The 25,964-nt window shown below is 51.8% G+C and overlaps 1 protein-coding gene across 1 annotated transcript in view; it reads left to right on the forward strand.

Annotated features, from left to right (window-relative positions):
• Positions 1 to 7,980: 7,980 nt before the first annotated feature.
• LOC129785776 (ubiquitin carboxyl-terminal hydrolase 42-like) overlaps positions 7,981 to 25,964 on the forward strand; it is a 142,660-nt gene continuing 124,676 nt past the window's right edge. The window contains exons 1-11 of the mRNA XM_055819962.1: positions 7,981 to 8,167; positions 9,069 to 9,179; positions 9,255 to 9,357; positions 9,504 to 9,571; positions 9,734 to 9,804; positions 10,351 to 10,433; positions 10,669 to 10,777; positions 11,115 to 11,255; positions 11,461 to 11,561; positions 15,136 to 15,262; positions 15,457 to 15,565. Of these exons, the coding sequence (XP_055675937.1) occupies positions 7,981 to 8,167; positions 9,069 to 9,179; positions 9,255 to 9,357; positions 9,504 to 9,571; positions 9,734 to 9,804; positions 10,351 to 10,433; positions 10,669 to 10,777; positions 11,115 to 11,255; positions 11,461 to 11,561; positions 15,136 to 15,262; positions 15,457 to 15,565 (1,210 nt within the window). The remainder of the gene's footprint in view (positions 8,168 to 9,068; positions 9,180 to 9,254; positions 9,358 to 9,503; positions 9,572 to 9,733; positions 9,805 to 10,350; positions 10,434 to 10,668; positions 10,778 to 11,114; positions 11,256 to 11,460; positions 11,562 to 15,135; positions 15,263 to 15,456; positions 15,566 to 25,964) is intronic.

Raw genomic sequence — 25,964 nt, forward strand, 5'->3', positions numbered from 1 at the left:
GTTGCCTGGAGACCTGCAGATCTACATCATGGATCACGTTGGAGTTGAAACTACTGCCTGGCTTCAATGGCCTTCTGGAACCATGGAGAAAGCTTTAGGTGGAGGCCCAAGATGAAGCTGGTTAGGCCAGGAAGGCATAGGGATGCTTTCTGGTCCCTGGCCCCATGGGATCCCACCTGCCAGGGCCCTCAAAAGGCCAGGTTCTCATTCCCTCCTGTCCCAGAGCTGTGCTTTGCTGACCTCCTTCTCCACCTAATTGGGGATCAGGGTCACCACAACTTCACACTCACTACAACCAACACTGGCACTGGTCTTCACATCCTTGAGCAGCTCTTCCTTTTTGGAGGGCCAGGTCCAGGCAGGCATCAGACTGGATGGGCTGTTTGAACATGGGGAACTTGCCCACAAGGCCCTGGACTGTTGGCATCCTTGCTTACCTGTGCAGTGAATACCAAGGAGACTGATTCCTCCAGAAAAGCCAGACCCTGTCATCCACAGATTGCCTCAGGTCATGTGAAGAAGACATTGTTCATTCTTCACCCTGACCGTATGACCTGTAACTCTGTCCTGGCTTGGGCTAGCATGGAGTGCATGTTCTTCACACAAAGCTTTTGCTTCTCCTATTGAACTTTGTCCTGACCTGTGAGTTTTCCTCTGATCCTCTCCCCAGTCATGCTGGACATGTATGTGGTCAGTGAGCAACTGATTCTGGGTGTTTAGGCTATGGCCAGGGTCAAACCACAACTAATTCCTACCACACTGTCATTCTTTCTGTCTCTCCTTTGATCCACACACAAGCTCTCACCCAACCTCAATTGCCTGTCCAGTACAAGAGCTCCATGTATCTGAGCTGCCCTGACATCACACAGAGCATCCGCCACTCCTCATCTTTCCCGTAGGTCGCCCCTACAGGCCTTGTGTCTCCATCCACCACCAAAGCCATGGGAGCTGTCCTGCCCCTCCTCTAGGACTTATGGCACTGATGTCACAGCTCTGTGGTGGCACAGGGGGCTCCGGCTGCCCACGCCCCAGGTGGTGGGCTCTGGGGCCCATGTGGGCTGCAGCACCTCAGGTGTGGCACCAGGGCCAAGGGCAGGCTTGTCACACGGACACCGGTACCCAGGGATGGGAGCCCTTGTGTAGGAAGGGTTTGCTGCCCAGCAGAGGATGCTGGAGGGGATGGCAGGGGGCAGCAGAAGGATGAACGAGGTTCCCAGCATGAGAGCAAAGGCTGCAGTGGCCAAGGCCAGAGGGCAACAGGCCTGGGCTGTGCAGCCCTGGCAGGAGAGGGCTTTGCTCTCCCAGGTGTCTTAGTAGCACCGTGCTGCCTTTGCCAGAGGTGAAGCTCATCTCCAAGAAGGACAAGCTGCTGCTGCTGAGCAAGTCCCTGGGGGAGGCCAGGCTGTGATCCAGCCCTCCTGTGGCTATCCTGCTGGTGGCAGGGCAGCTAGAGAGCAGCTCTGCAGAGAAGGACCTTTGGGTGCCAGAGGACAAGCAGGTGATAATGAATGATTGATGCACCTTCATGGCAAAGGCCCAAAGCTGTGGTGGCTGCATTAGGAAAAGCATCGCTGGCTGACGGAGGAAGGTGACCCTTCCCTCCTCTCAGCACTGCTGAGGCCACATCTGCAGTGCTGCGTCCAGGGCTGTTATTCCCAGGGCAAGAAAGTTTTTGATCTGCTAAAGCAAGTTCTTCAGAGGGCCACAAAGTGGGTGGGAGGCACTGGAGCAACTTTCCCAGGAAGAAAGGGTGAGAGTTCTACACCTGTTCGCTCTGTAGAAGTAAAAGCTCTGAGAGTCTTATTAATGTATACAGCATTCCATCTGAACCAAGGTAACACTTTTTGACTCTGAGGATGATCAGCCACCGGAAGAGTCGCCAAGAGAGGTTGTACAGTGTCCACGCCTGATGATTTTCCAAACCTACCAAGCTAAGGCCTTGTAGAACCTGCTTGAGCTGGCTGTGCCTCAGCTGGGGAGTTTCACTGGATGATCTCCAGAGGTCTCTTCCAATGTCAACCCTTCTCTGCCATTCTGTGAGTATCAAGAACACAAGTAAGACAGAATGAAACGAATGCTGCAAAGATAGTCGGGTTCATGGAGAGGACCCACACTGCAGCAGGGCAGAATTGTGAGCAGAAAGGAGCAGCAGAGGCGTTCTGTGCTATCAGCCCACTCTTCAGTATCCCTCCGGCACCTCTCAGGCTGTGGGTGATTAGGTGGTTGGGAGCAATGGAGTAATTTGGCCCTGGAAGGACCTATGAGGGGAATGGTCATATAATACTTTGGACATTGTTTCTCATAATCAAAATCTGTTTGAATTGGCAATAAATGAAATTGACCTTTGGCAAGACAACATCTAATTGGTCATTACAGGGATAGGTAAGTAATCTCTCTGTCTTTATCTTGACCCATGAACATTGCTGGTTCATTTTCACCCTTGTCCTGTTGAGTCAGGGAAGTGAATGAGCAGCTGCGGCGCTGGCAGGCTTCGGGCCAAGGTTAACCCACCACAGGACCACATCAGGACTGCTGCACCCAGAATGTGGCTCCCCAGCACCAGAAAGACCCCGACAGATTGGAGCAGGTCCTGAAGAGGTGAGAAGGATGGGTGGGACCTGGAGCACATTATGGACAAGGAGAGGCTGAGAGAGTTGGGGTTTTATTTGAGGAATCGTTTAGAGTGAAAGGCCAGAGCGCTGGGCCCAGGGCTGCTGCTGGATGGCAATCCTTGGCCTGTTTCAATATTTGTCAAAACAAGGCCATGAGCACATGATCTGGCTGGAGGTCTCTGACCATGGCCTTGGCTGAGTGACCAACTGTGGCAAGAGCTATGGGACACTTGTGTGTAAGAAGGGTCAGTAGGAAAATGAATCACTTTATATTGAAAATGGCAAAGGAGTTTGGTCTCACTAAGCCACCAAGAAGGATAGAGGTGACAATGCAGCAAAGGTCCCTTGCTGGGGCTGGGACCACACAGGGAAATGAGCGGTGATTGGGACTTCTTGGGGAAAATTTCCCTGCTGCATTCTCCCTGGGGTCTCCAAGGAGAATGAAACAGGGCAGGCCCTCTCCTTTGGTGCCTTCCTTCCTTCAGCATGACCCCTGGATCTGCACCAGGACCACCCTGCTCTGTACCCCACCATGCACACTCACACAGCTGAGCTCTACACTGGTGTTTGCCTCTCCCAGGCCCTTCCCAGCCCAGCCCCACCCCCCGCCTCCATGCTTTGCCCCCCTCCCCTGCCCTCTCCCCAGCCCAGGCAGACACAGCAGCCCACGCTGGGCTGGCCCCATGCAATTGCCCACCCAAAGGGGGATGCAGAGCTCTGGGCACTCATCCCAAAGACCCAGCCTCTCTGAAAGGCACAGCAGATACTGGTGAGAAGAGAGGTGTCTCATCTTGCCAGTCAGCCCCAGGGCTGACACCAGCCATGGCATGAAGGGACAGAGGCCAGTGTCCCCCTCTGTCTGCTGCTCTTCTCTCACACAGACCCTGATTGCCCACTCCCGGCAGCCCCTCTGGGCCAGTCCCTGTCCCCAGCACCAGACTGCTGGCCTGGGGGCTCCCCAGGCACCTCCTGCTGCACCAGGGACACAGCAGCCTGCCCCAGCTGGGGCGTGCAGAGAGACACCTGCTCTTGCCCAGGGATGTGGTCTCAGGCATGGCCCTGAGCAGGCGGTGCTGCTGTGCAGGGCAGCGGTGCCTGAAAGCCCAGGGAGATGGTCCCAGGCACATCCCTGTTGGTCACCCACCATTCCCATGGGCACTGGGCACCCACACGGGAAGGCTCAACACAGGCCCATTCCTTAACGCATTGATCCATGCCCTCCTCCCCTGAGCCATGGGGAACCCAAGCCCAGCAGCATGCTCCTGGGGGCAATTCCTTCAGCCTGTTCCTGAGCTCAGCTTTGGAAGAAGAGCCCAACCTCCAGACATGGGCACTGAGAAAAACCACCTTTATTACAGAGATGCAACACTGGAGGCCAGCTGTACCACCCTCCCATGCACAAAAAGTCCTCTGGGTCACACAGGCTGGGTTCCTGCTTTTGAAGAAGTGCAATGGGTGCAGATATTGCAGGGAAAACAGGATTGTAACAGATACAGTCATAAATGTACAGGATGATCCAAAGATGAACAGGGAGTCCCTTGTGAAGAGACACAAAGCAGCTCATTTCTCCTGAGAGACACCTGACTGCAGCAGCTTCTTCACTGCACCTGTGAGCTCCTGGTTCCTCATGCTGTAGATGGCGGGGTTCACTGCTGGAGGCACCACTGAGTACTGCACTAACACCACCAGATCCAGGGATGGGGACAACATACAGGGGGGCTTCAGTTAGGCAAACATGACAGTGCTGAGAAAGATGGAGACCACGGCCAGGTGAGGGAGTCACGTGGAAAAGGCTTTGTGCCATCCCTGCTCAGACAGGACCCTCAGCACAGCCTTGAAGATCTGCACATAGGACAGCACAATGAAAATAAAACAACCAAATCTTCCTAAGGCACTAACCACAATAAGTCCAACTTCCCTGTAGTAGGTGTGCGAGCAGGAGAGCTTGCAAAGAGCCTGGCCCCATCCTCCTGACATTCACCCTTAAGGGATTTGTAGGCATTGGTAAGACACCCTCAGCCTTGTCTTCTCCAGGCTGAACACACCTAGCTCTTTCCACCTGTCCTCACAAGAAGGGGGATGCTCCAGACCCCTCATCCCCGTCGCACTTCTCTGGACCCTCTCCAACAGCTCCCTGTCTCTCCTGCACTGGGGAGCCCAGCACTGGACACAGCACTCCAGGTGGAGCCTCAGCAGGGCAGCGCAGAGGGAACCCCAGGCAGCCCTGCAGACACATTGGGTGCCTTTGTGCCAGCCACCGATACCACTGCTGCAGTGCAGTGAGCTCTGTCCTCCCTCTACCCAGCAGATGCAGAGCAGCCCAGGCACACAAGGCACATCACACCGGGGTCTCCACTATTGTGCCTGCATTCTCAGGCTGCTGGGTTTTACCTCCAACAAGCCTTACTAGCCCCTGGATAATACAGTTGGGGAACACGCCAAGCAGTTTCACAGTGGGCCTGTCAGCAGCTCCATGGTGTGCCTGGAGATCTCCTTCTCCTCCACCAAAGGCCCTCAGGGCAGCAGATACCTTCAAGTCTGAAGAGAGCTTTGCAAGTTGGTCTTTGCAATACCAGCAATGTCTAATGAGGGCAGAGGTGTTCTGCACAGGTCTGACAGAGCTTCCTAAGACCTGGAACGCCTGGCAGCTGGTTCTGGTCATGTTCCATATTGGCTTTACTAAGAACTGCAGTCAAGTTTTTGTTGTCTGTTTTATTTCAGTCTTCCCTTTTTTATTATGTTTCCCTTTCTCCGCTGCCCCTCCCTCCCCCTTTTTTATTTTTCTCCTCCAGGTAACTACTGGTTACGGTGTTTTGTTTAGTGCAATGCTACTAAAAAGCTAAATACAGAAAACCACTCTGACCAGGTCATCTCATGGACAAGATGCCTTTGTGACGGGAGCCTGTCGGGCCACAGGAACTTTTCAGCCACGTTCACACAACCCATCCCGCTGACTGCGGCATCTTGTGAAGCATAACGGTTCGCCATGTGCCCAAGCACAAGAGCTGTAGCTGAAGTGTGTGAGTGAGGAACCGGAGGAAGAGGCACAGCCTACTTGACATCCAGCTGCCGGAATCCTTCACTTCCCTGGGTGGCATTGGGTGCTGCCAGCTCCTGCGGCCTGGCCCTGCAGCCAGCTCAGCAGGGAGGGAAATTTGCACCTACGCCTGTCAGATGCCAGCTGGAGGAACAGCGCTGAAGGAGACTTGGAGTGGAGCTGACTTTGTCCTGAGCAGTGAGGTTGTGGTGTGACACTGAGATCCAGCCTGCACTGGTAGTTGGTGCCAGGAAAACAGCACTGGAGTCCTGGTGTCCTGCTATGGCAGGGGCAAAAACGGCTTCCCCCAGCAGGGGAGGGGCAGGGCAAGATGCCCTGAGCAGGACGGGGACAGAAGTCAATGCCCCCTGAGGGGCAGGAGCAAAGCTCGCCACCCCAATGAGGGCAGGGGCATAAAGACCCCCCTGAGCAGGGCAGGAGTCAACCCAGGTACCTGGTGTGGACAAGGGGCAAAAGCAGCCTCCCCAGGCCAGGAGGGGAAACACCAGCTATCCCCAGGGGCACATGATGACAAAAAGCCATCCAAGCGAGGCTGTGGCCAAAGTGGATGTCCCAAGCACAGGCTGAGTCCTGGGGACAGATGCAAGTCATGGGCAGGTGCTTTGCTCCACGAGTCTCACGCACACAGTCCTGTAGCTGGGAAGAACGGCAAAGAAACCCTGCGCAACGCGACGGTGCCAGCCACAGCTGTGCACGGGCAGCTTCCAGACCGGGGCAGGCGTTGACTCCTCTGGCTGTGCGCAGCAGGGAAGAGGTGGGAACTGTGCCGGCGGCCGAACAGCCCTTCGCCAGCAGCACGTGGGGAAGCCCAGCGGCACCGGCTGCTGGCTGCAGGGGAGGTGCCCAGGCTGGGGCAGCTGCCTGGCCACAGTGTGTTGCCGTGCAGCCCCGTGTCACAAAGGGGCAGTGATGCGGCACCCACCCGGAACTTGTGACCTCACCTGGCCAGGGCTGGACATCCTGAGCAGCAGGACGGCCAAAGCCAGTTGGGCTGAGCTGCCCGTCAGGATAACTCGGCTCCTTCTTGAGCTACTTGCGTAGCTACCTCTTTCTAAACATTTCTCCTTTCCTGCTGACTGCTCCTCAGCTTCCACCCTCTTCCAAAGGTAACTAGGACTTTGCTTGTGGGACAGGTCCTAGAAGAGGTAGGTTGGGGATAAAAGTGGAGGCTGCTCTCTACCTCCCAAGCTGTATGCTGAGCTCTTCCACCCTTCTAGGCTGGCCAGACAGGCGCTATGGGTAGAGTTCCTGTTTGGTAATTCCTACTTTTTTGCCATTGCCAAGGCTAGGGAAGTAGGGAGGTGGCAGGCCGAGGCATTGAGCTCAGCGTAGCCTGACCCGAAGCCCACCTTGACTGATGGGTCAGGAAGGGAGACCAGAAACACAGCCCTGCAAAGGCAACCGTTATAGTAGCGGCCAGACACTGGTCACTCCTGCAGACAGGGTGGGCAAGTGTGGGCTGGAGAGCCAGAGGGCTCTGCTGCTAACAGTCGCTACAGGCAGTTAAAGCGACCACTCGAACACTTTTGAGGGCAAGTGTTGGCCTCTGTTTTTTATGGTGGTTGAATGATTTTCTTGAGCTCCACTTTCTTCATTGCAACCAGGTGACGGTATTGGTGCTGATCTTCTCTTTCTGGGCCGCATCTGGACATTCTTTGCCAGCCAAAGCTTCCTGCTCTGCTCCTGAGAGGAGCCACGGCCACAATGGGAAACGACTCCTGTGAGTAACAGCTTCACCAGCAGCCTTGGGCTTTGTGAGCCCCCAAATGCAATGGGCACGGCTGCTGCTCCATCCTGGAATGTTGATTGTGGGGACAACCTCGAGGGAATTCTGGGGTGTTTCCTGAGAGCAGCCAGGCCTACCCAGGGTTTTTTGATTGGACGCAGCAATTGATCATTTTGTCCCTCCTCTGCCATTCTACACAAGCATTTGGAAGATGACATTGCTCGTAGAACAAACTGACATCAGTAGGGTTCCCTTCTGGGCTTGGTGCCTGCTTGTTTTCGTCAAGTGACAGTCAGAAAAAGGGAAGGCTTGACCTGATCATTCAACACTCTAGATGGAAAGGCGGGTATCCCGAGCCCAGAAATCAGAGTGTGGGTTTGTTGGATTTCCAGCAAAAGAAGGAGGTGAACAGGCTTTTCCCAAACCTTTTCCAAGCAGTAAATGTCACAGGCAGCGTTGGGTTTCCCCTGTTCTGGCTTGGAAGTTGTAGCTGGTTGTCCTGGGTGCTCCTGCAGAGAGCTTGGCTTTTCAGATACGCTTCTGTGCAACAAAACCATCATTTCCCTGCAGTTGTTGCCGAGGGAATGGCTCCACCACAAAGGATCCTCTTTCCCCCGGAGAAGATTTGCATGGACTGGCAGCAAAGGCAGAAAGCTGGAGCAGGCCTCTACAATGTGGACAATACGTGCTTCCTCAACTCCGTGCTGCAGTGCCTGACGTACACACCCCCTCTTGCCAACTACCCGCTCTCTCATGAGCACAGCAGCTCCTGTGAGTACTTTTAGGAAGACCTCCTTGTCAGTCTGCTGGGCACTTCCCAAGCATCCCCAGAACCTGCAACGGGATGTAGGAGAAAAGCAGCCCTTCTTTGTCAGCTGCCCCCAAGCTGGTGTTCTGGGAACACTCAAGCCTAGAAGCCGCTTGTCCTATCAAGGTGTGTTCGCTCTCACAAAGACGCCTCTTTCTAGTCCCGGGTGTTGTTCCCGATTCCTGCAGGTTAAACTCTCTCTGCTGGTTGCACAGAAAACTTCTGTCAGTGAAGCATCCCTCTCAAGAATGTTTTCTGTGTACTGAGATGTCCTGGGCATATGTAGGACAAGGCCTCAAGGACAAGAGTCCAAGTACTGATAGCCTGATGAATAGAGACTTGTTAGAACTTGTAGGGCACAAGCCCTGGGAGCAAAGGAACAAGCTAACTGCAGACCCCTGAGCCGTTACAGCTGAGGAGGCAACCAGACGGACAGAGAAACAAGTAGCCAGATAAGGGAACGGATGGCGCCAATCAAGAAAGCCGCGTAGAAAGAAACTCCCTAACCTTGGAATAGAAATTATTGCTAGGTCAAGATAAACTAGTAAGTACCTATTGTTCTAACGGTGTGCCTTAAATATTAACCAATCAGTGGTTTTTTACGCTTAAGATTTAACCAATCAGTGTGTAATATGTAGAAGGTAGAAACATATATAATTGTAAGAAAATCACTAATAAATGGACATTTGCTTGCATCAAGCTGCGTCCCGTCTCTTCATTCGCCGCAGGCATACTGGGCCGTTGGCACCTGGGGAGGGCTAGGAGACTGTCTAGGACAACTCCAAGATCTCCATGAGGTTTCCCATCACAATGGCTCTTTGACTAACCTGACTGGCTTGCTTCCCTCCCTCCCTCCCTCTTCAGGTCGCCAGCAAGGCTTCTGCATGATGTGCATCATGGAAGCGCACGTTAACAATGCCTTGAACACCTCAGCCAGCGCCATCCAGCCCAGGCACATCATCAATGCCCTCCCACGTAGGTCACCTCAGCTACTTTGATGTGCTTTCCTCTGTTGGTGGAGGACTGAAGTACTATCTTCCTCTTGATTAGGAATAGGAGGACATTTCATGCTTGGCATGCAGGAAGACGCCCACGACTTCTTACGCTGTACTGTCACTGCCATGCAGAGAGCTTGTCTGGCTGGAAGCAGCGCGTAAGCACAAACAAACGACCTTTCAAAGTTGCCCAGACTTTTGGCTGCCTTGATGTACCCCCATCAAGGAAACAGTACGACCAGGGCTTGCAGGCAAAGGAAAACTCTTGGAGGAGATAACTCTCTGCTTTACTGTTTCCTTCCAGCTGGGACATCTCTTCTCAACATACTACCATCGTCCATCAAATATCTGGGGGCTTCCTGAGGTCCAGAGGTATGTTTCCACAACTTTTGCTCTCCTTACACTTGCCTGTGCCCTGCTGTGTGCCTGTGAGAAACAGATGAGCGTGTGGCTGGCTCTAGAAAAGATGAAAAGCATAAATGGGCACAACCTATCGACTTCACCTGTTGCTGAGCATTTCCGTTTGCCTTCCAGTCATGTGCTGCAGCTGCAAAGCAGTTTCCGATTCCTATGAGGCCTTCCTGGATGTGCCTTTGGATATCAAAGTAAGAGGGTTTCTCACTGTGCTTCAAGACATGCCAAGCTCCTTGTGGCTTCCCAGAATGTGTGCAGCTGGCCTTGAAAAGTGCACTGTGAACACAGGAGATCTTGGTGGGAGGTGGGAAGTGGTATGGGAGGTGTCCTGCAAAGGCCATGGCAGCGGTCTCCCTGTAGGTGCTAGACAAGCACGCATTATACTCTCTGCACTGAGGGACTCTCAGCCACCATCTCTTTGCCTTCCCTCAACACCCACCTGGCTCCTAGGCTGATAGCTCGTGTTGTTGTCATTCCTGATGACCCTGCACACCATCGGCAGCTGAACTGAGCGGTGGCACAGTGAGGTAGCCCTTGATAGTGTCAGCCGGAAATCTCTGTGAAGTGAGGGAAATGTTCGGCATCATACCCTCTTTCCTCCTCCATCTGGCTACTCTTTGCAGGGTCACGGTGGGTCTCCTCAGCGTCATCCACTTGGGTCTTGTGGGCAACTCGTCCTGAGTGCTTGGGCGAGGGCATTTCCCCCAGCTCAGAGCTCTCCCTTCTCACCCCTCCAGGCAGCCTCGTCTGTCACTGCAGCTCTGGAGAATTTTGTCAAAACCGAGCGGCTGGCTGGTGAAAACAGCTTTCGATGTAGCAGGTAAGAGGATGTCTAACACCAGATTAAGACTTGTACCTGTGTGGAAATGCTGCCTGTCATGGAGCCTCAGGAGGTTCGATGTACAATCAGGAGGCACAGCTTTTCTTTCTTACGGCCTAATGGTTCTGAAGAGTCTTGAAATGGCGTGAGGACGTGTGAGGTGGAAAAGGTTGTCTGGCTGCCTTGGGGCAAGCTAGGGTGCATTTCAGTGCTTGGCTCTCTGCTTGCTTTCAAGGTGTGACGAGATGTTTACTGCCCTCAAGAGGTTTACAATCAATTGCGTGCCCAAGGTTCTCACGCTGTGCCTGAAACGCTTTGATTTCTATGGCAAGAAGATCGGCAAGGTGTGTACGCAATTGGAGGGCCACTTTCTTTCTTGTCCTGGAGCAGGAGATTTCCCAAAGCAGGATGCTCTGTCACAAGCTGTTCAGGTGGAGCTTTTGGTGTTCCCTTCTGGGGAGAGGAGAGCTCCTGTGGCAAGGCAAGCACATGCTCTGCTGCGACAGAGCTGCTCTGGCCGAGAACAGTTTCCTGCCACCCAAGGCGTTACCTGCTGCTTCAGGGACAAGAAGTGTTGATGAGCCCCAGAGATGTATTTTAACATGGCTGGGCCCCGGTCTTGGCAGGCTTTTTCACGTGGTATGGCAGTATCCTTCCTGAGCCCTCTTGGTCTCTCCGCAGTTTGTGCAGTATCCCCAGTACTTGGATCTCCGGCCATACATGTCTCAGGGAGCTGCAGAACCGCTCCTCTACGCCTTATACGCTGTCCTGGTGCACAGCGGTGGCAGCTCTCAGGCAGGACACTATTTCTGCTACACAAAGGTAAAGAGCCACTTCCTTTGTCACGGGGAAGAATGTGTGCTGGGGAAGGCAAACTTTTCTGGTAGCCAAGCTTTTGGGGGAGAAGGTCTCCTGACTGGCTGGATGGGATTTGCACTGGTGGACTCTTGCTTCTGTAGTTTCCTGCCTGTGTTTTTCCGGAGAAACCACGCATTTCATCTCCAGATACCATTGCCTTTATTTACAGGCCAGCGATGGACTGTGGTACCAGATGGACGATACGCTGGTGGATCGTTGCGACATAAACACAGTTCTCGCGCAGCAAGCCTATTTACTTTTTTATGTCAGGTAATAGCCACTACCAAAATGTGTCGAGAATACATTTCCCTTTCCCGGTTTGGCTATTTTCCTTCCGATCCTCCTGAGTCTTTCCATCCTAGCAGACAGTTACTACCCGCATCATTCAGTGCTGTCCAACGTGAACTGCCCCCCGTCAGTACTTCCCTTCCCTTGCTGGGCTTTAGGCTGCTGCCCCGATGTAAACTGCTACTTGTCTGCTCTCTGTAGCTGTTTGATACAGAGAAGAGTCCCTAAAGGGGCCTACAGGGAAGATTTGGGGGACTCCTGATCAGGATGTGTAGTGATTGGGTGAGGGGCAGCAGTTTTAAACTTCAAGAGGGTAGATTTAGAGTCGATCTTAGGAAGAACTTGTTTATGGTGAGCGTGGAGAGACACTGGCAGGGGTTGCCCAGAGAAGCTGTGGATGCCCCGTCCCTGGAAGTGTTCAAGGCCAGGCTGGACAGGGCTTTGAGCAACCTGGTCTGTTGGAAGGTGCCCCTGCCCATGTCAGGTGATTGGAACTAGATGACCGTTAAGGTCCCTTCCAAGCCAAACCATCCTGTGATGCTATGATTCTATGAAATGGAGGCCGTAGGGGGTATGAAGGCGAGGTCTTGCTGTGACAGGGGCAGACCTAGTGGGAAGACCCCAACTGAATTTCCCATATTCTTGTCTTGACATGTCTTCTCTCTGTCAGAAACCACTCCAAGTAAATGAGTGAACCCCAGAGGGGGCTGCAAAGGCAGCTCTAAACAAACATTGATCCTTGTTTGTTCTTTTTCTCCTGCAGATGCTCTGCACCCAGCGCTACTTGGGAGCAAACCCCGCTGAGGCAGGGAGAAAAGATCAGATCCCCACGGCGCAGCTATGATCTCTGCAGCCAATTAGTGGAGCACAGAGAGTACCACCAGTCATCAAAGAGGAGGAGAACGAGTCCTCCAAGTCATCGTCATGCTCCCAGGATTGACACAACTCAGGGGCTTTCCAACAGTTTTTCGGAGTCACCTCTTCCACCCAGGGCTGCTGAGGAGAAAAGCCTGCTGAGGCAGAGAGAGCGGAGCAGATCCCCACGGTGTGGCTATGATCTCTGTAGCCAGTTTGTGGAGTACAAAGAGTACTACCCCTTAGCAAGGAGGAAGAGAAGAACGAGTCCTCCAAGTTGTGACCACACTCACAATGATAACGCAGCTCCAGGGACCTCTAACGTCAGCTCCCAGTATTCTGCATTCAGCGCTGCTCGGTAGCAAACTCTGCTGAGGCAGAGAAAGTGGAGCAGATCCCCATTGCACTGCTATGGTCTCCAAAGCCAGTTAGTGGAGCATGGAGAGTACCACTGGTCACCAAGGAGAAGGAGGAGAACGAGTCCTCCAAGTCATTGTCATGCTCCCAGGATTGACACAACTCAAGGGCTTTCCAACAGTTTTTCCGAGTCACCTCTTCCACCCAGGGCTGCTGAGGCAGAGAGAGCGGAGCAGATCCCCACGGCGTGGCTATGATCTCTGCAGCCGGTTTGTGGAGTACACAGAGTACCACCACTCAGCAAGGAGGAGGAGGAGGGTTTCAGTGCACTACAGATGCAGCTGAGAGAAATACTCAGGGTGCTGTGGTGGAGACACGGGCGGTTTGCAACCCTGGATGAGCGTGGAGCACAGCATCTGTATCATGGAAAATCAGAGAGGAGGAGGAGGAGGAAGATCCAGGAAGCACCGCAAGTGACTCCAACTTTGAACAAGCTGCACAAAAAGCACCAGCAGCCCACCCTGTCCCTCCTCCCAGTGCTGCCTGTGGTCACCAAGAGCTCAGAGGGAGCTTCCAGAGACTGGGACAGCTCCACCAGCTGGCCCACCTGCCCACAGGACCATCGATGAAGAGCTTTAATCTCTCTTCAGCTTTGGGGATCACCTTGCAAAAACAACACTCATTTGGAACCCACCGGCAGAGAAGCCAAAGCCAGAATTAAAAGCAGTTGTTGGCCTTGCACAAGTCACTGAGGGGGCATGTACTTCTCTAGGTTTTGGGGGAGCTGGTGGAAATACCCAGTGTGGGAAGTTTATGCCACGGGGTTTTGAAAGCTGTGTGCTTGCATGGGCCCCTCTTGACATCTCTTCCTTTTAAACATGGAGTTCAAGTCACTCAAATGGAAAAGGGCTAGGTGAGCCGACAGCGAGCAGGACTGAAAAGGACTGAACAGCCGGGCCCAGCGGGTGCTGCTCGGTGGCACCAAGTCTGGTGTGAGGCCAGGAACTAGCGGTGGCACCCAGGGGTCAGTACTGGCTGCAAACCTCTTTGACACCTTCCTTAATTAATGGTCTCCACGATGGGGCAGAAGGCACCCTCACTTTGGTAAATGACACCAAAGCGGGAGGAGCGGCACTTAGGCCAGGGCATCGTGGTGCCATCCCAAGGGACCTGGGCAGGCTGGAGAGAGGGGCTGACTGGGACCTCATCTAGTTCAGACCTCCTTCAGCATACACAAGCCAAGCCTGTGTATAACAATGAATATGCAATGTACCATGATGCTTATAGAGTGAACAATGGAGGGGAGAAGTTAGAGGAGAGTCCATCGTAACTTTGTCCCATGGGTCTCCAGGTACCCAGTGAAAGCACAGCAGCTGCTTTGACTGCTCCGCCATGTCCCTGCACCATGACGCGCTCAGCAATTTTTCCAGGCAGAGTACAGAGGCGCTAAGGGGGCCAGAGGGACCCTGCAGGGCTCCTTGGGGGACTGTGGGACAAACAGAGTGCCTGGGTCACCCTGACTGCCTCAGGAGGGCTCCCATGATCTGGCTAGAGAGCTACACAAGGCTCTGGGGCATTACAGACACCTATGGAGGAGTGCCGTGGAGACTCAAGGGGAATGGCCGAATGTAGGGGGCCAGGCGCCGAGTCCAGTGAGCTTTCTTTTGGTGTTAGAGTCCCTGCAGAGGGGTCTGGGGTGCAAGGAAGGGCTCAGGAGGCATCCTGGGTGGACTAGAGCGAGCCTAAGACAACTCCAGGGCAAAGACAGCTCCAGCGCACCCTGGGGCAGAGGGTGCCCAGGGCCAGGTGGCCTCCACAGCCATCAGGGACCTGGCAACAGGCATTGTGATGTGTGGGGGGCAGGGAGCGTGGCATGGGCTTGTTGTGCTCATCATCTCCCTGCCCCTTTGCAGTGCCTTGATGTTGCAGCTGGTACAGGCACTGCCCCCCAGCAGCGCAGGGACCCTCACACAGCACTCCAACTAACATCACTGGCACAAGCTGCCCAGAGAGGCCTCTGGAGACATTCCAATGCCACCTGCACAGAATTTTGTGCAACCTGCTCTAGCACAGCCTGCTTTTACACGGGGGTGGACTAGATAATCTCCGGAGGTTCCCTCCAACAATGACCACTGTGTGATTCTGGGACTTGTGGCACTTTGGTTGAGGAAGAAGATGTCAGGATCCTCAGGCAACCCAACGTCTGACTGCCCTCCCAGTCTCCCTGTCCAAGAAACCTGCCAGTCCTCACTAGCAGAAATTGGAACTCCACACGTGGGCTTGCAGATGTGCATGAGCACTGCAGGGCAACAGCCTTCTCTCTCTTCCCCATCCTATACTGCAGGGCAAGTGCAGATGTTCTACGGAGGGACCACCAGTCCCCACAGGCCCTGCTGCCCTCCCTGTCATGCAGTAGCTCCTCTACCCTGGGCTCCCTCTACCGCGTCCCAGACCACTGGCCTGCTGTGATGGTACAGCCAGTGGCACTAACCTGCATAGCACATTCCCAGTCCCTCAGGGCCACTCGGTGCCAGTGGGGAAGCTGGGAATTGCCCCTGGTCAGGACTCAGCAGGAGTTCCTCATGGATGTCAGGGAAACAGCACAGAGCCCCATCCATGTGAAGCCACACCCAGTAGCCCCTCAGCCATAGCTGTGGTTACACAGAACCTCGCCAAGGAGCTCATCCACATCGTCCAGGACACCATCATAGTGACCAAGCAGTACAAAAAGTTTTTGCAAATGATGATGGCCAAGTTGCGAAAGGAAGCCTGTGGTGGGACCCCCCTGCAGTGCCCTCCTTCCCCCCGCCAGGAAAGAGGAGCAGCTCTAACCAGGCCTGCTGCAGCCCAGAGGGTGCCCCAGGGCCTTTGAGTGGAGCTGCTGGGGGCAGATGTAGACTCAGGGAAGACAGCAGATGGGGACAAAGACCAAGGGCAGGACACGGTGCCAAGCAGAAGCAGCCCTGTGCAGATGGGCAGAAGGAGCCCGGTGGGGGTGACGAAGAGGAGCCCCTTGGCACCAGGCAGAATGAGCTCCATGGGCCTGGGCAGCACCATCCATGTGGGGCCGGGCAGGAGCACCCCAGCAGAGCCCAGGCCCCAGCACCGGGAGCCCGTGGGCAGGGCACGTGGGCAGGCGGCCTCAGGACTGTGCCAGGCAGGACTGTGCCTGCAGGACGGCTGCTCCTGGCTGTGGGGCTGCTCAAAGCTTTGGTGGAGATGCGACTGCTGGCCCCACTGCATCCACTTCTGCAAGCCCCCGTGGTGGCAGCGCTGCTCCCAGAAGAGCAATGGGTTTCCCTGCCAGTGAGCAGCTGGCAGGGTGCAGGGCTGGGAACCCCCTGGGCTGCCCCCCATCTGAAATGTTCAGTCTTTTTTCTATCCTAGTGCTGGGGCTCATCCATCCGTCCCACAGCTGGGGCTGTGTCACTCTGAGTGCCTGAACCCAGTGGGGACAAGCAGGCATTGGGCACGGCTTGCACCCACAAAACAGGGGGTGGGGGTGCCTGGTACCACAGTCGGTGGCGTGTGGGGATCGCCTGGGCTGGAGAAAGGGGCCGGCAGAAACCTCATCAAGTCCAACAAGTGCCGAGTCTGGTGCCTGTGGAGGAACAAGCCCAGGCCCCGGCACAGTCAGGGGTCACCTTGCTGGAAAGCAGCTTGGCAGAGGAGGTCCTGGTGGGCCCCTCAATGAGATGCCTACTGGGCAGGGGACTTGGACCCCTTGCAAAGGGGGGATCCAGTATGTATTGAGACGCCACAGTTAATCCATACACCACAAACACAAAGTCTTGTTGTCCCCGGGTTGGCATATTCAAATGCCTAACAAATGGGGTAGGGGCTTGGTCCCTTAAACACTTTTTGTCCAATACAGATAATAGAGTTGAAACACAGGAAATAAATCCCTTACCCCATGAGAATACTCTCCTCAGGAATTGTTTGTGAACAATTAGTTGTGAGTCGTGGAATAGAACCATGGTATACCCCAGACTTGCAAACCTTTATTCCAGACATGTGACCTTGTTGGGGTTTTCTTGCACCAGGGTTTAAACCTGGAGATCCCATATGTTAGGCAAAAACTACCAATCGAGAAAACACATTGAAATATATGTTGTTCCACTTACTATCAAAACAAAGTGGAATTTTGTGAGGGAAGGAAAAGAAAAAACCCGTGACCTATCAACATGCTCCACCGTTCAATATCCAGCCCCTCAGGGTCCTTTCTGGGCATGTTCAGATGGCAAGTTGTACTTCACACTAAATAGTTCCCTGAAATTATTTACATATGCATAAGGCACTTGTGTATGTCACTTTGCTCCTGTGGGGCTTTCTTGGGGTCTTTTGAGACTACTGGTGGTCAACAAGTTGCTGAACTTTCTTGGGGCACATGCACTCTGCTTGTATTATAGAACCTCATTTATTCTCGGTGCTATATGGTTTTGACAGCAGTGCTCTGTTACCCCACTTCCCTTGGCTATTGTTATAGCCCAGGTGCCTCAGAAGGCTTGCCACCCTTTGCTGAGTTTACTCAATAGGTCTAGTTAATCACTGCTTTAGCTGCAGACTCTCCTGATGACTCTTTACAACTTAATCCTGTCAGCGAGAAGCATCCAACTCTGCCACTGAAGGGCAGCAGGCTCCAGTCACCAGGCTGCTCCCCACAGGGCACAATCCCTACTGCCTGGATCTCGGTGGTGAGAAGCTGTATATAAAAATGAACTATTTTCCAGCAAGGGAAGCAAGGCTTGAACATGCATACTCTGGCTGGTAATTCTCCCAGGCAGCTGCATATTCCCAGTCCCTCTAGGGGACTGGGCTTCCCCCAGGGCTGCCCCAGCCCAGCCTGACTCCAGCTGCCCAGGGGCCCGGCACGCTGAGGGGTGGGAGCTCCCCCCCACACACACATCCCCGGGCAGCCAGCAGGCAGGAGACACCCCTGCGCCGGCCCAAGGGCCTCCCTCGCCCCATGGCCGGCCCCAGCCCCCACTCAGCCTGGCCACAGACCCAAAACACGCTGCGACCCCCCAGCCCAACGTGGCTGCCAGGAAGCTGAGGGTGGGCAATTACAGCTGCCAGCACACCCTGGGAACAACATGGCCATGGGGCAGCCCCAGGCAACAGCTCCCAGCATGCCCTGGGAACAACATGGCCATGGGGCAGCCCCAGGCCTACAGCTCCCAACACGCCCTGGGAACAATATGGCCATGGGGCAGCCCCAGGCAACAGCTCCCAGCATGCCCTGGGAACAACATGGCCATGGGGCATCCCCAGGCCTACAGCTCCCAGCATGCCCTGGTATGTAAGGACAGAAAATAATATTGTCTCAACATCACTGTTTCGCTACCGCCATTTTCCTGTTGCCGAGCAGAAGGGACTTTGTTTACCTACTTTGTGACCACAGCATCCTGTTGTTGGCAAGAAAAAGCCTCATTCGGGACGGCTGCCGCTGGAGACACGCTGCCCGTCAGAACTGGGGCTGGGGAGCCAGCACAGTAACACCTGGGCGCGCAGGCGAATATTGTGAGAACTAAACTATTTTAGGAGAACTGGGCGGTTTTCCGGGGAAATGGTGTGGACTGAAACCTATAACTGCTGGGGCTCCGCTCACTCTTGTGCTCGGCGACTCGGAGGTCTCCACGGACTTCACCGACTCCACCTGCTCCACCCGCTCGCTCACCTCCACAGAGTCTGGGACTTGGACAACCGCGCCGAGACAATACATCACTGGAGTCCTATATTGGTGGTGGTGAATAGATGCGCCTCTCCCGTTCTCTTGCTTAGGGATTCTGACTTTCTCTTCCTCTCTGTCCTATCGCAAGTATTAGTTGTTGTAGAGAATAAAACTTGTAAGCTTGTATGGCATCCGGCCTCGTTTGTGCCTTAATCTAATTCTTGGGATTGTTTAAGAACCGTCCCCGATATCAACTTCCAATATCAGATCGGGACAGTACCTCAGGTGGGACCGCAGTGTGAGCCCTGCGCTAGGAGCCGCGTATCCCATGTGTGAATGTAGAGGTTGGGCCTTTTTTTAGCTTGGTTCAAAGTGAACTGTGCTGACTGATTCTCTCATCAGAGCAGGCAAGTCTGATCCCTGAGAGAATATTGTCATGGGTGGAAGAGTTGAAGTGCAGGGACTGTGTCAACAAACAGGTGGTTTGAAAAGTCTTTTGGTTCAAGGATCTGGTACGGTTGTGTAACGCCTTTTGGTTTTACAAAGGTGTCTAGTAAATCCAAGTGTTCCTGATTGTGTCCTAGTAGTGCAGAGACCTCTGTATTTTCTTTGGACTGATTGATGTGTAAGAACTGGGTTTTTTTTGGACAGCTCTGAAAACTGTTCAGAAAGTGGCTTGTATGTTCGGTGAAATCAGTCGTCACTTCCATAACCCTCTCGCCTGGTAAGAAGACCTGTGGAAGCTAAGAGGGTTTCTTTTTTTTTTCCATTTTTTGTTTGGTTTTGTTTCGTTTGGTTTGGTTTGGTTTGATTTGGTTTGGTTGGGTTTGGTTGGGTTTGGTTTGGTTAGGTTTGGTTTGGTTAGGTTTGGTTTGGTTTGGTTTGGTTTGGTTGGGTTGGGTTGGGTAGGGTTGGGTTGGGTTGAGTTGGGTTGGGTTGGGTTGGGTTGGATTGGTTGCGTTGGGTTGGTTTGGTTGGGTTGGGTTGGGTTGGGTTGGGTTGGGTTCGGTTAGGTATGGGTTGGGTTGGGTTGGTTTGGGTTGTTTGGTTTGGGATAGTTTGGGTTGGGTTGGTTTGGTTTGGTTTGGTTTCCGTTGGTTTGGTTTGGTTTGGTTTGGTTTGGTTTGGTTGGGTTGGGTTTGGTTTGGTTTGGTTTGGTTTGGTTTGGTTTGGTTTGGTTTTGGATTGGGTTGGTTTTGTTGGGTTTGGTTGGGTTTCGATGGGTTGGGTTGGGTTGGTTTGGTTTGGTTATGTTTGGTTAGGTTGGGTTGGGTTGGGTTGGGTTGGGTTGGGTTGGGTTGGGTTAGTTTAAGTTCAGTTGGGTTGGGTTGGGTTGGGTTGGGTTTGGTATAGATTTGGTTTGGTTAGGTTTGGTTTGGTTTGGTTTGGTTTGGTTTGGTTTGGTTTGGTTTGGTTTGGTTTGGTTGGGTTGGGTTGGGTTGGGTTAGTTTAAGTTGGGTTGGGTTGGGTTGGGTTGGGTTGGGTTGGGTTGGGTTCGGTTCGGTTTGGTAACGTTTGGTTTGGTTGGGTTGGGTTTTGTTGGGTTGGGTTGGGTTGGGTTGGGTTGCGTTGGGTTTGGTATAGGTTTGGTTTGGTTTGGTTTGGTTTGGATTGGTTTGGGTTCGGTTGGTTTGGTTTGGTTTGGTTAGGTTTGGATTGGTTTGGTTAGGTTTGGTTTGGTTAGATTTGGTTTGGTTTGGTTTGGTTTGGTTGGGTTGGGTTGGGTTGGTTTTGGTTTGGTTTGGTTTGGTTTGGTTTGGTTGCGTTTGGTTGGGTTTGATTTGGTTTGGTTAGGTTTGGTTTGGTTTGGTTTGATTTGGTTTAGTTTTTTTTTTTGTTTGGTTTGGTTTGGTTTTGGTTTGGTTTAGTTTGGTTTGGTTTGGTTTGGGTTGGGTTGGGTTGGGTTGGGTTGGGTTCTGATGGTTAGGTTAGGTTTGGTTTGGTTAGGTTTGGTTTGGTTGGGTAGGGTTGGGTTGGGTTGGGTTGGTTTTGGTTTGTGTTGGGTTGGTTTGGTTTGGGTTTGGTTGTGTTGGGTTGGTTTGGTTTGGTTAGGTTTGGTTTGGTTTGGTTTGGTTTGGTCTGGTTTGGTTTGGGTTGGGTTGGGTTGGTTTAATTAGTGTTGGGTTGGGTTGCGTTAGTTTAAGTTGGGTTGGGTTGGGTTGGGTTGGGTTGGGTTGGGTTGGGTTGGTTTAGTTTGGTTTGGTTTGGTTTGGTTTGGATTGGTTTGGGTTTGTTTGGTTTGGTTTGGTTTGGTTAGGTTTGGTTTGGTTTGGTTTGGTTAGGTTTGGTTTGGTTTGGTTTGGTTGGGTTGGGTTGGTTTGGTTTTGGTTTGGTTTGGTTTGGTTTGGTTTGGTTGGGTTTGTTTTGGTTTGGTTAGGTGTGGTTTGTTTTGCTTTGGTTTGTTTTGGCTTGGTTTGGTTAGGTTTGGTTTGGTTTGGTTTGGTTTGGTTGGGTTGGGTTGGGTTGGGTTTGGTTTGGTTTGGGTTGGGTTGGTTGGGTTGGGTGGGTTTGGATTTGGTTGGTTTGGTTTGGTTTGGTTTGGTTTGGTTGGGTTTGGTTGGGTTTGATTTGGTTTGGTTAGGTTTGGTTTGGTTTGGTTCGATTTGGTTTAGTTTTTTTTTGGTTTGGTTTGGTTTGGTTTTGGTTTGGTTTGGTTTGGTTTGGTTTGGTTTGGGTTGGTTTGGTTTGGTTTGGGTTGGGTTGGGTTCTGATGGTTAGGTTAGGTTTGGTTTGGTTAGGTTTGTTTTGGTTAGGTTTGGTTTGGTTGGGTTGGGTTGGGTTGGGTTGGGTTGGGTTGGTTTTCGTTTGGGTTGGGTTGGTTTGGTTTGGGTTTGGTTGTGTTGGTTTGGTTTGGTTTGGTTAGGTTTGGTTTGGTTTGGTTTGGTTTGGTTTGGTTTCGTTTGGTCTGGTTTGGTTTGGGTTGGGTTGGTTTGGTTTAATTAGTGTTGGGTTGGGTTGCGTTAGTTTAAGTTGGGTTGGGTTGGGTTGGGTTGGGTTGGGTTGGGTTGGGTTGGGTTGGGTTGGTTTAGTTTGGTTTGGTTTGGTTTGGTTTGGATTGGTTTGGGTTTGTTTGGTTTAGTTTGGTTTGGTTATGTTTCGTTTGGTTTGGTTAGATTTGGTTTCGTCTGGTTTGGTTTGGTTTGGTTTGGTTTGGTTTGGTTTGGTTTGGTTTGGTTAGGTTTGGTTTGGTTTGGTTTGGTTTGGTTTAATTAGTGTTGGGTTGGGTTGCGTTAGTTTAAGTTGGGTTGGGTTTGGTTGGGTTGGGTTGGGTTGGGTTGGGTTGGGTTGGGTTGGGTTAGGTTGGGTTGGGTTGGGTTGCTTTGGTTTGGTTTGGTTTGGTTTGGTTTGAGTAGGTTTCGGTAGGTTAGATTTGGTTTGTTGTGGGTTGGTTTGGTTTGGTTTGGTTTGGTTTGGGTTGGGTTGGGTTGGGTTGGGTTGGTTGTTTTGGTTTGGTTTCGTTGGGTTAGGTTGGGTTGGGTTGGGTTGGGTTGGGTTGGGTTGCGTTGGTTTGGTTTGGTTTTGTTTGGTTTGGTTTTGTTTGGTTTGTTTGGTTTGGTTGGGTTGGGTTGGATTGGGTTGGGTTGGGTTTGGGTTGGGTTGGGTTAAGTTGGGCGGTTTGGGTCGGCTTGGGTTTGGTTGGTTGGGTTGGTTTGGTTTAGTTGGGTTGGGTTGGGTTCGGTTGGGTTGGGTTGGTTTTGGATTGGTTTCGTTTGGATTGGTTTGGGTTGGGTTGGGTTGGGTTGGTTAGGTTTCTTTTGTGTTGGTTAGGTTTAATTTGGTTACGTTTGGTTTGGTTTGGTTTGGTTTGGTTTGGTTTAGTTTGGTTTGATTTGGTTTGGTTAGGTTTGTTTTGGCTTGGTTAGGTGTGGTTTGGTTTGCTTTGGTTTGTTTTGGTTTGGTTTGGTTTGGGTTGGTTTTGGTTTGGTTTGGTTTGGTTTGGGTTGGTTTGGATTGGTGTGGGTTGGGTTGGGTTGGTTAGGTTTCGTTTGTGTTGGTTAGGTTTTATTTGGTTACGTTTGGTTTGGTTTGTTTTGGTGTGGTTTGGTTTGGTTTAGTTTGGTTTGATTTGGTTTGGTTGGGTTTGTTTTGGCTTGGTTAGGTGTGGAATTGTTTGCTTTGGTTTCTTTTGGTTTGGTTTGGTTTGGTTTAGTTTGGTTTGGTTGGGCTGGGTTGTGTTGGGTTTGGTTTGGTTTGGGTTGGTTGGGTTGGGTGGGTTTGGATTGGGTTGGGTTGGGTTGGTTTGTTTTGGTTTGGTTGGGTTTGGTTGGGTTTGATTTGGTTTGGTTAGGTTTGGTTTGGTTTGATTTGATTTGGTTTAGGGTTTTTTTTTTGGTTTGGTTTGGTTTTGGTTTGGTTTGCTTTGGTTTGGTTTAGTTTGGTTTGGTTTGGTTTAGTTGGTGTTGGGTTGGTTTGGGTTGGGTTGGGTCTGGTTTAGTTGGTTTGGGTTGGGTTGGGTTGGGTTTGGTTGGGTTGGTTTGGTTTGGATTGGTTTTGTTTAGTTTGGTTTGGTTTAGTTTAGTTGGTGTTGGGTTGGGTTGGGTTGGTTGGGTTGAGTTGGGTTGGGTTGGTTTGGTTAGGTTTGGTTGGGTTTGGTCTGGTTTGGTTTGGTTTGGTTTGGTTTGGTTAGGTTAGGTTTGGTTTTTTTAGGTTTGGTTTGGATTGGTTAGGTTTGGTTGGTTTGGGATGGTTTGGTTTGGTTAGGTTGCTTTGGTTAGATTTGGTTTAGTTTGGTTTGGTTTGGTTTGATTGGTTGATTGGTTGATTCGGTTGGGTTGGGTTGCGTTTGGTTGGGTTTGGTTAGGTTTGGTTTGGTTTCGTCTGGTTTGGTTTGGTTTGGTTTGGTTTGGTTAGGTTTGGTTTGGTTTGGTTAGGTTTGGTTTGGTTTGGGTTGGGTTGGGTTGGGTTGGGTTGGGTTCCGTTGGTTTGGTTTGGTTTGTTTGGTTTGGTTTCGTTTGGGTTGGTTTGGGTTGGTTTGGTTGGTTTGGTTGCGTTGGGTCGGGTTGGGTTAGGTTGGGTTGGGTTGGGTTTGGTTGGGTTGGTTTGCGATGGCTTGGTTTGGTTGGTTTGGGTTGGTTACGTTTGTTTGGTTTGGTTAGGTTGGTTTGGTTAGGTTTGGTTTTTGATTGTTTTGGTTTGGTTGGGTTCGGTTGGGTTTGGATGGGTAGGGTTGGGTTGGTTGGGTTGGGTTATGTTGGGTTCGGTTGGTTTGGTTTGGTTTGGTTTGGTTGTGTTGGGTTTGGTTTAATTTGGTTTGGTTGGGTTGGGTTTGTTGCGTTGGGTTGTGTTGTTTTCGGTTGGGTTTAGTTGGGTTGGTTTGGTTTGGTTTGGTCTGGATAGGTTAGGTTTGGTTTGGATTGGTTTGGTTTGGTTTGGTTTGGTTTGGTTATTTTTGGTTGGGTTTGGTTTGATTTGCTTTGGTTTGGTTGGGTTAGGTTGGGTTGGGCTGCGTTGGTTTGGTTTGGTTTTGGTTGGGTTGGGTTGGGTTTCCTTGGGTTTGGTTGGTTTGGTTTGGTTTTGGATTGGTTTGGTTTGGTTGGATTGGTTTGGTTTGGTTCGGTTTGGTTTGGTTTGGTTCGGTTGGGTTGGGTTGGGTTGGGTTGGGTTGGGTTGGATTAGCTTAAGTTGGGTTGGTTTGGTTTGGTTTGGTTTGGTTTGGGTTGGGTTGGGTTGTGTTGGGTTCTGATGGTTAGGTTAGGTTTGTTTTGGTTAGGTTTGTTTTGGTTAGGTTTGTTTTGGTTGGGTTGGGTTGGGTTGGGTTGGGTTGGGTTGGGTTGGGTTGGGTTGGGTTGGGTTGGGTTGGGTTTGGTTGGGTTGCGTTGGTTTGGTTTGGGTTGGGTTGGGTTGGGTTGGGTTTGGTTGGGTTGGGTTGGATTGGGTTGGGTTCTGATGGTTGGGTTAGGTTTGTTTTGGTTAGGTTTGTTTTGGTTAGGTTTGGTTTGGTTGGGTTGGGTTGGGTTGGGTTATGTTGGGTTCGGTTGGGTTGGATTGGGTTGGGTTGGTTTGGATTGGTTTGGTTTAGTTTGGTTTGGTTTAGTTTAGTTGGTGTTGGGTTGGGTTGGGTTGGGTTGGTTAGGTTTGGTTGGGTTTGGTCTGGTTTGGTTTGGTTTGGTTTGGTTTGGTTTGGTTTGGTTAGGTTTGGTTTGGCTTGCTTCGGTTACGTTTGGTTTGGTTTGGTTTGGATTGGTTAGGTTTGGTTGGTTTGGGATGGTTTGGTTTGGTTAGGTTGGTTTGGTTAGATTTGGTTTAGTTTGGTTTGGTTTGGTTGGGTTGGGTTGGGTTGGGTTGGGTTGCGTTGGGTTGGGTTTGGTTAGGTTTGGTTTGGTTTCGTCTGGTTAGGTTTGGTTAGGTTTGGTTTGGGTTGGTTAGATTTGGTTAGGTTTGGTTTGGTTTGGTTGGGTTCCGTTGGGTTGGGTTGGGTTGCGTTGGGTTAGTTAGGGATGGGGTGGGTTGGTTTGGTTTGGGTTGGTTTGGTTTGGTTTGGGTTGGGTTGGGTTGGGTTGGGTTGGGTTGGGTTGGGTTTGGTTTGTTTGGTTTGGTTTGGTTTGGTTTGGTTTGGTTTGGGTTGGGTTGGTTTGGTTGGTTTGGTTGGTTTGGTTGGGTTGGGTTGTGTTGGGTTAGGTTGGGTTAGGTTGGGTTTGGTTGGGTTGGTTTGCGATGGCTTGGTTTGGTTAGGTTTGGTTTGGTTACGCTTGTTTGGTTTGGTTAGGTTGGTTTGGTTAGGTTTGGTTTTGTTTGGTCTGGTTTGGTTGGGTTCCGTTGGGTTTGGTTGGGTTGCGTTGGGTTAGTTTGGGATGGGATGGGTTGGTTTGGTTTGGATTCGGTTGGGTTGGTTTGGGTTGGTTTGGTTTGGTTTGGTTTGGTTGGTTTGGGTTGGTTTGGGTTGGGTTGGGTTTGCTTGGGTTTGGTTGGTTTTGTTGGGTTGGGTTGGGTTGGGTTAGGTTGGGTTGGGTTGGGTTTGGTTGGGTTGGTTTGCGTTGGTTTGGTTTGGTTTTGTTACGTTTGGTTTGGTTGGGTTTGGTTGGGTTGGGTTGGGTTTGGTTTGGTTTGTTATGGTTAGTTTTGGTTGGGTTCGGTTTTGTTGGGTTGGGTTGGGTTGGGTTGGGTTTGGTTTGTTTTGGTTTGTTTTGTTTTGTTTTGTTTTGGTTTGGTTTGGTTTGGTTTAGTTGGGGTTGGTTTGGGTTGGGTTGGATTGTGTTGGGTTGGTTTGGGTTGGGTTGGTTTGGGTTGGGTTGGGTTGGTTTGGGTTGGGTTGGGTTGGTTAGGGATGGGTTAGTTTGGGTTTCGTTGTTTTGGTTTGGTTTTGGTTGGGTTGGTGTGGGTTGGGTTGGGTTTGCTTGGGTTTGGTTGGTTTGGTTTGGTTTTGGATTGGTTTGGTTTGATTGGGGTTGGTTGGGTTTGGATGGGTAGGGTTGGCTTGGTTTGGGTTGCGTTATGTTGGGTTGGGTTGGGTTGGTTTGGTTTGGTTGGTTTGGTTTGGTTTGGTTGTGTTGGGTTTGGTTTAA

The sequence above is a fragment of the Falco peregrinus genome, chromosome 16 (genome assembly GCF_023634155.1).
Source record: "Falco peregrinus isolate bFalPer1 chromosome 16, bFalPer1.pri, whole genome shotgun sequence".
NCBI lineage: Eukaryota > Metazoa > Chordata > Aves > Falconiformes > Falconidae > Falco > Falco peregrinus.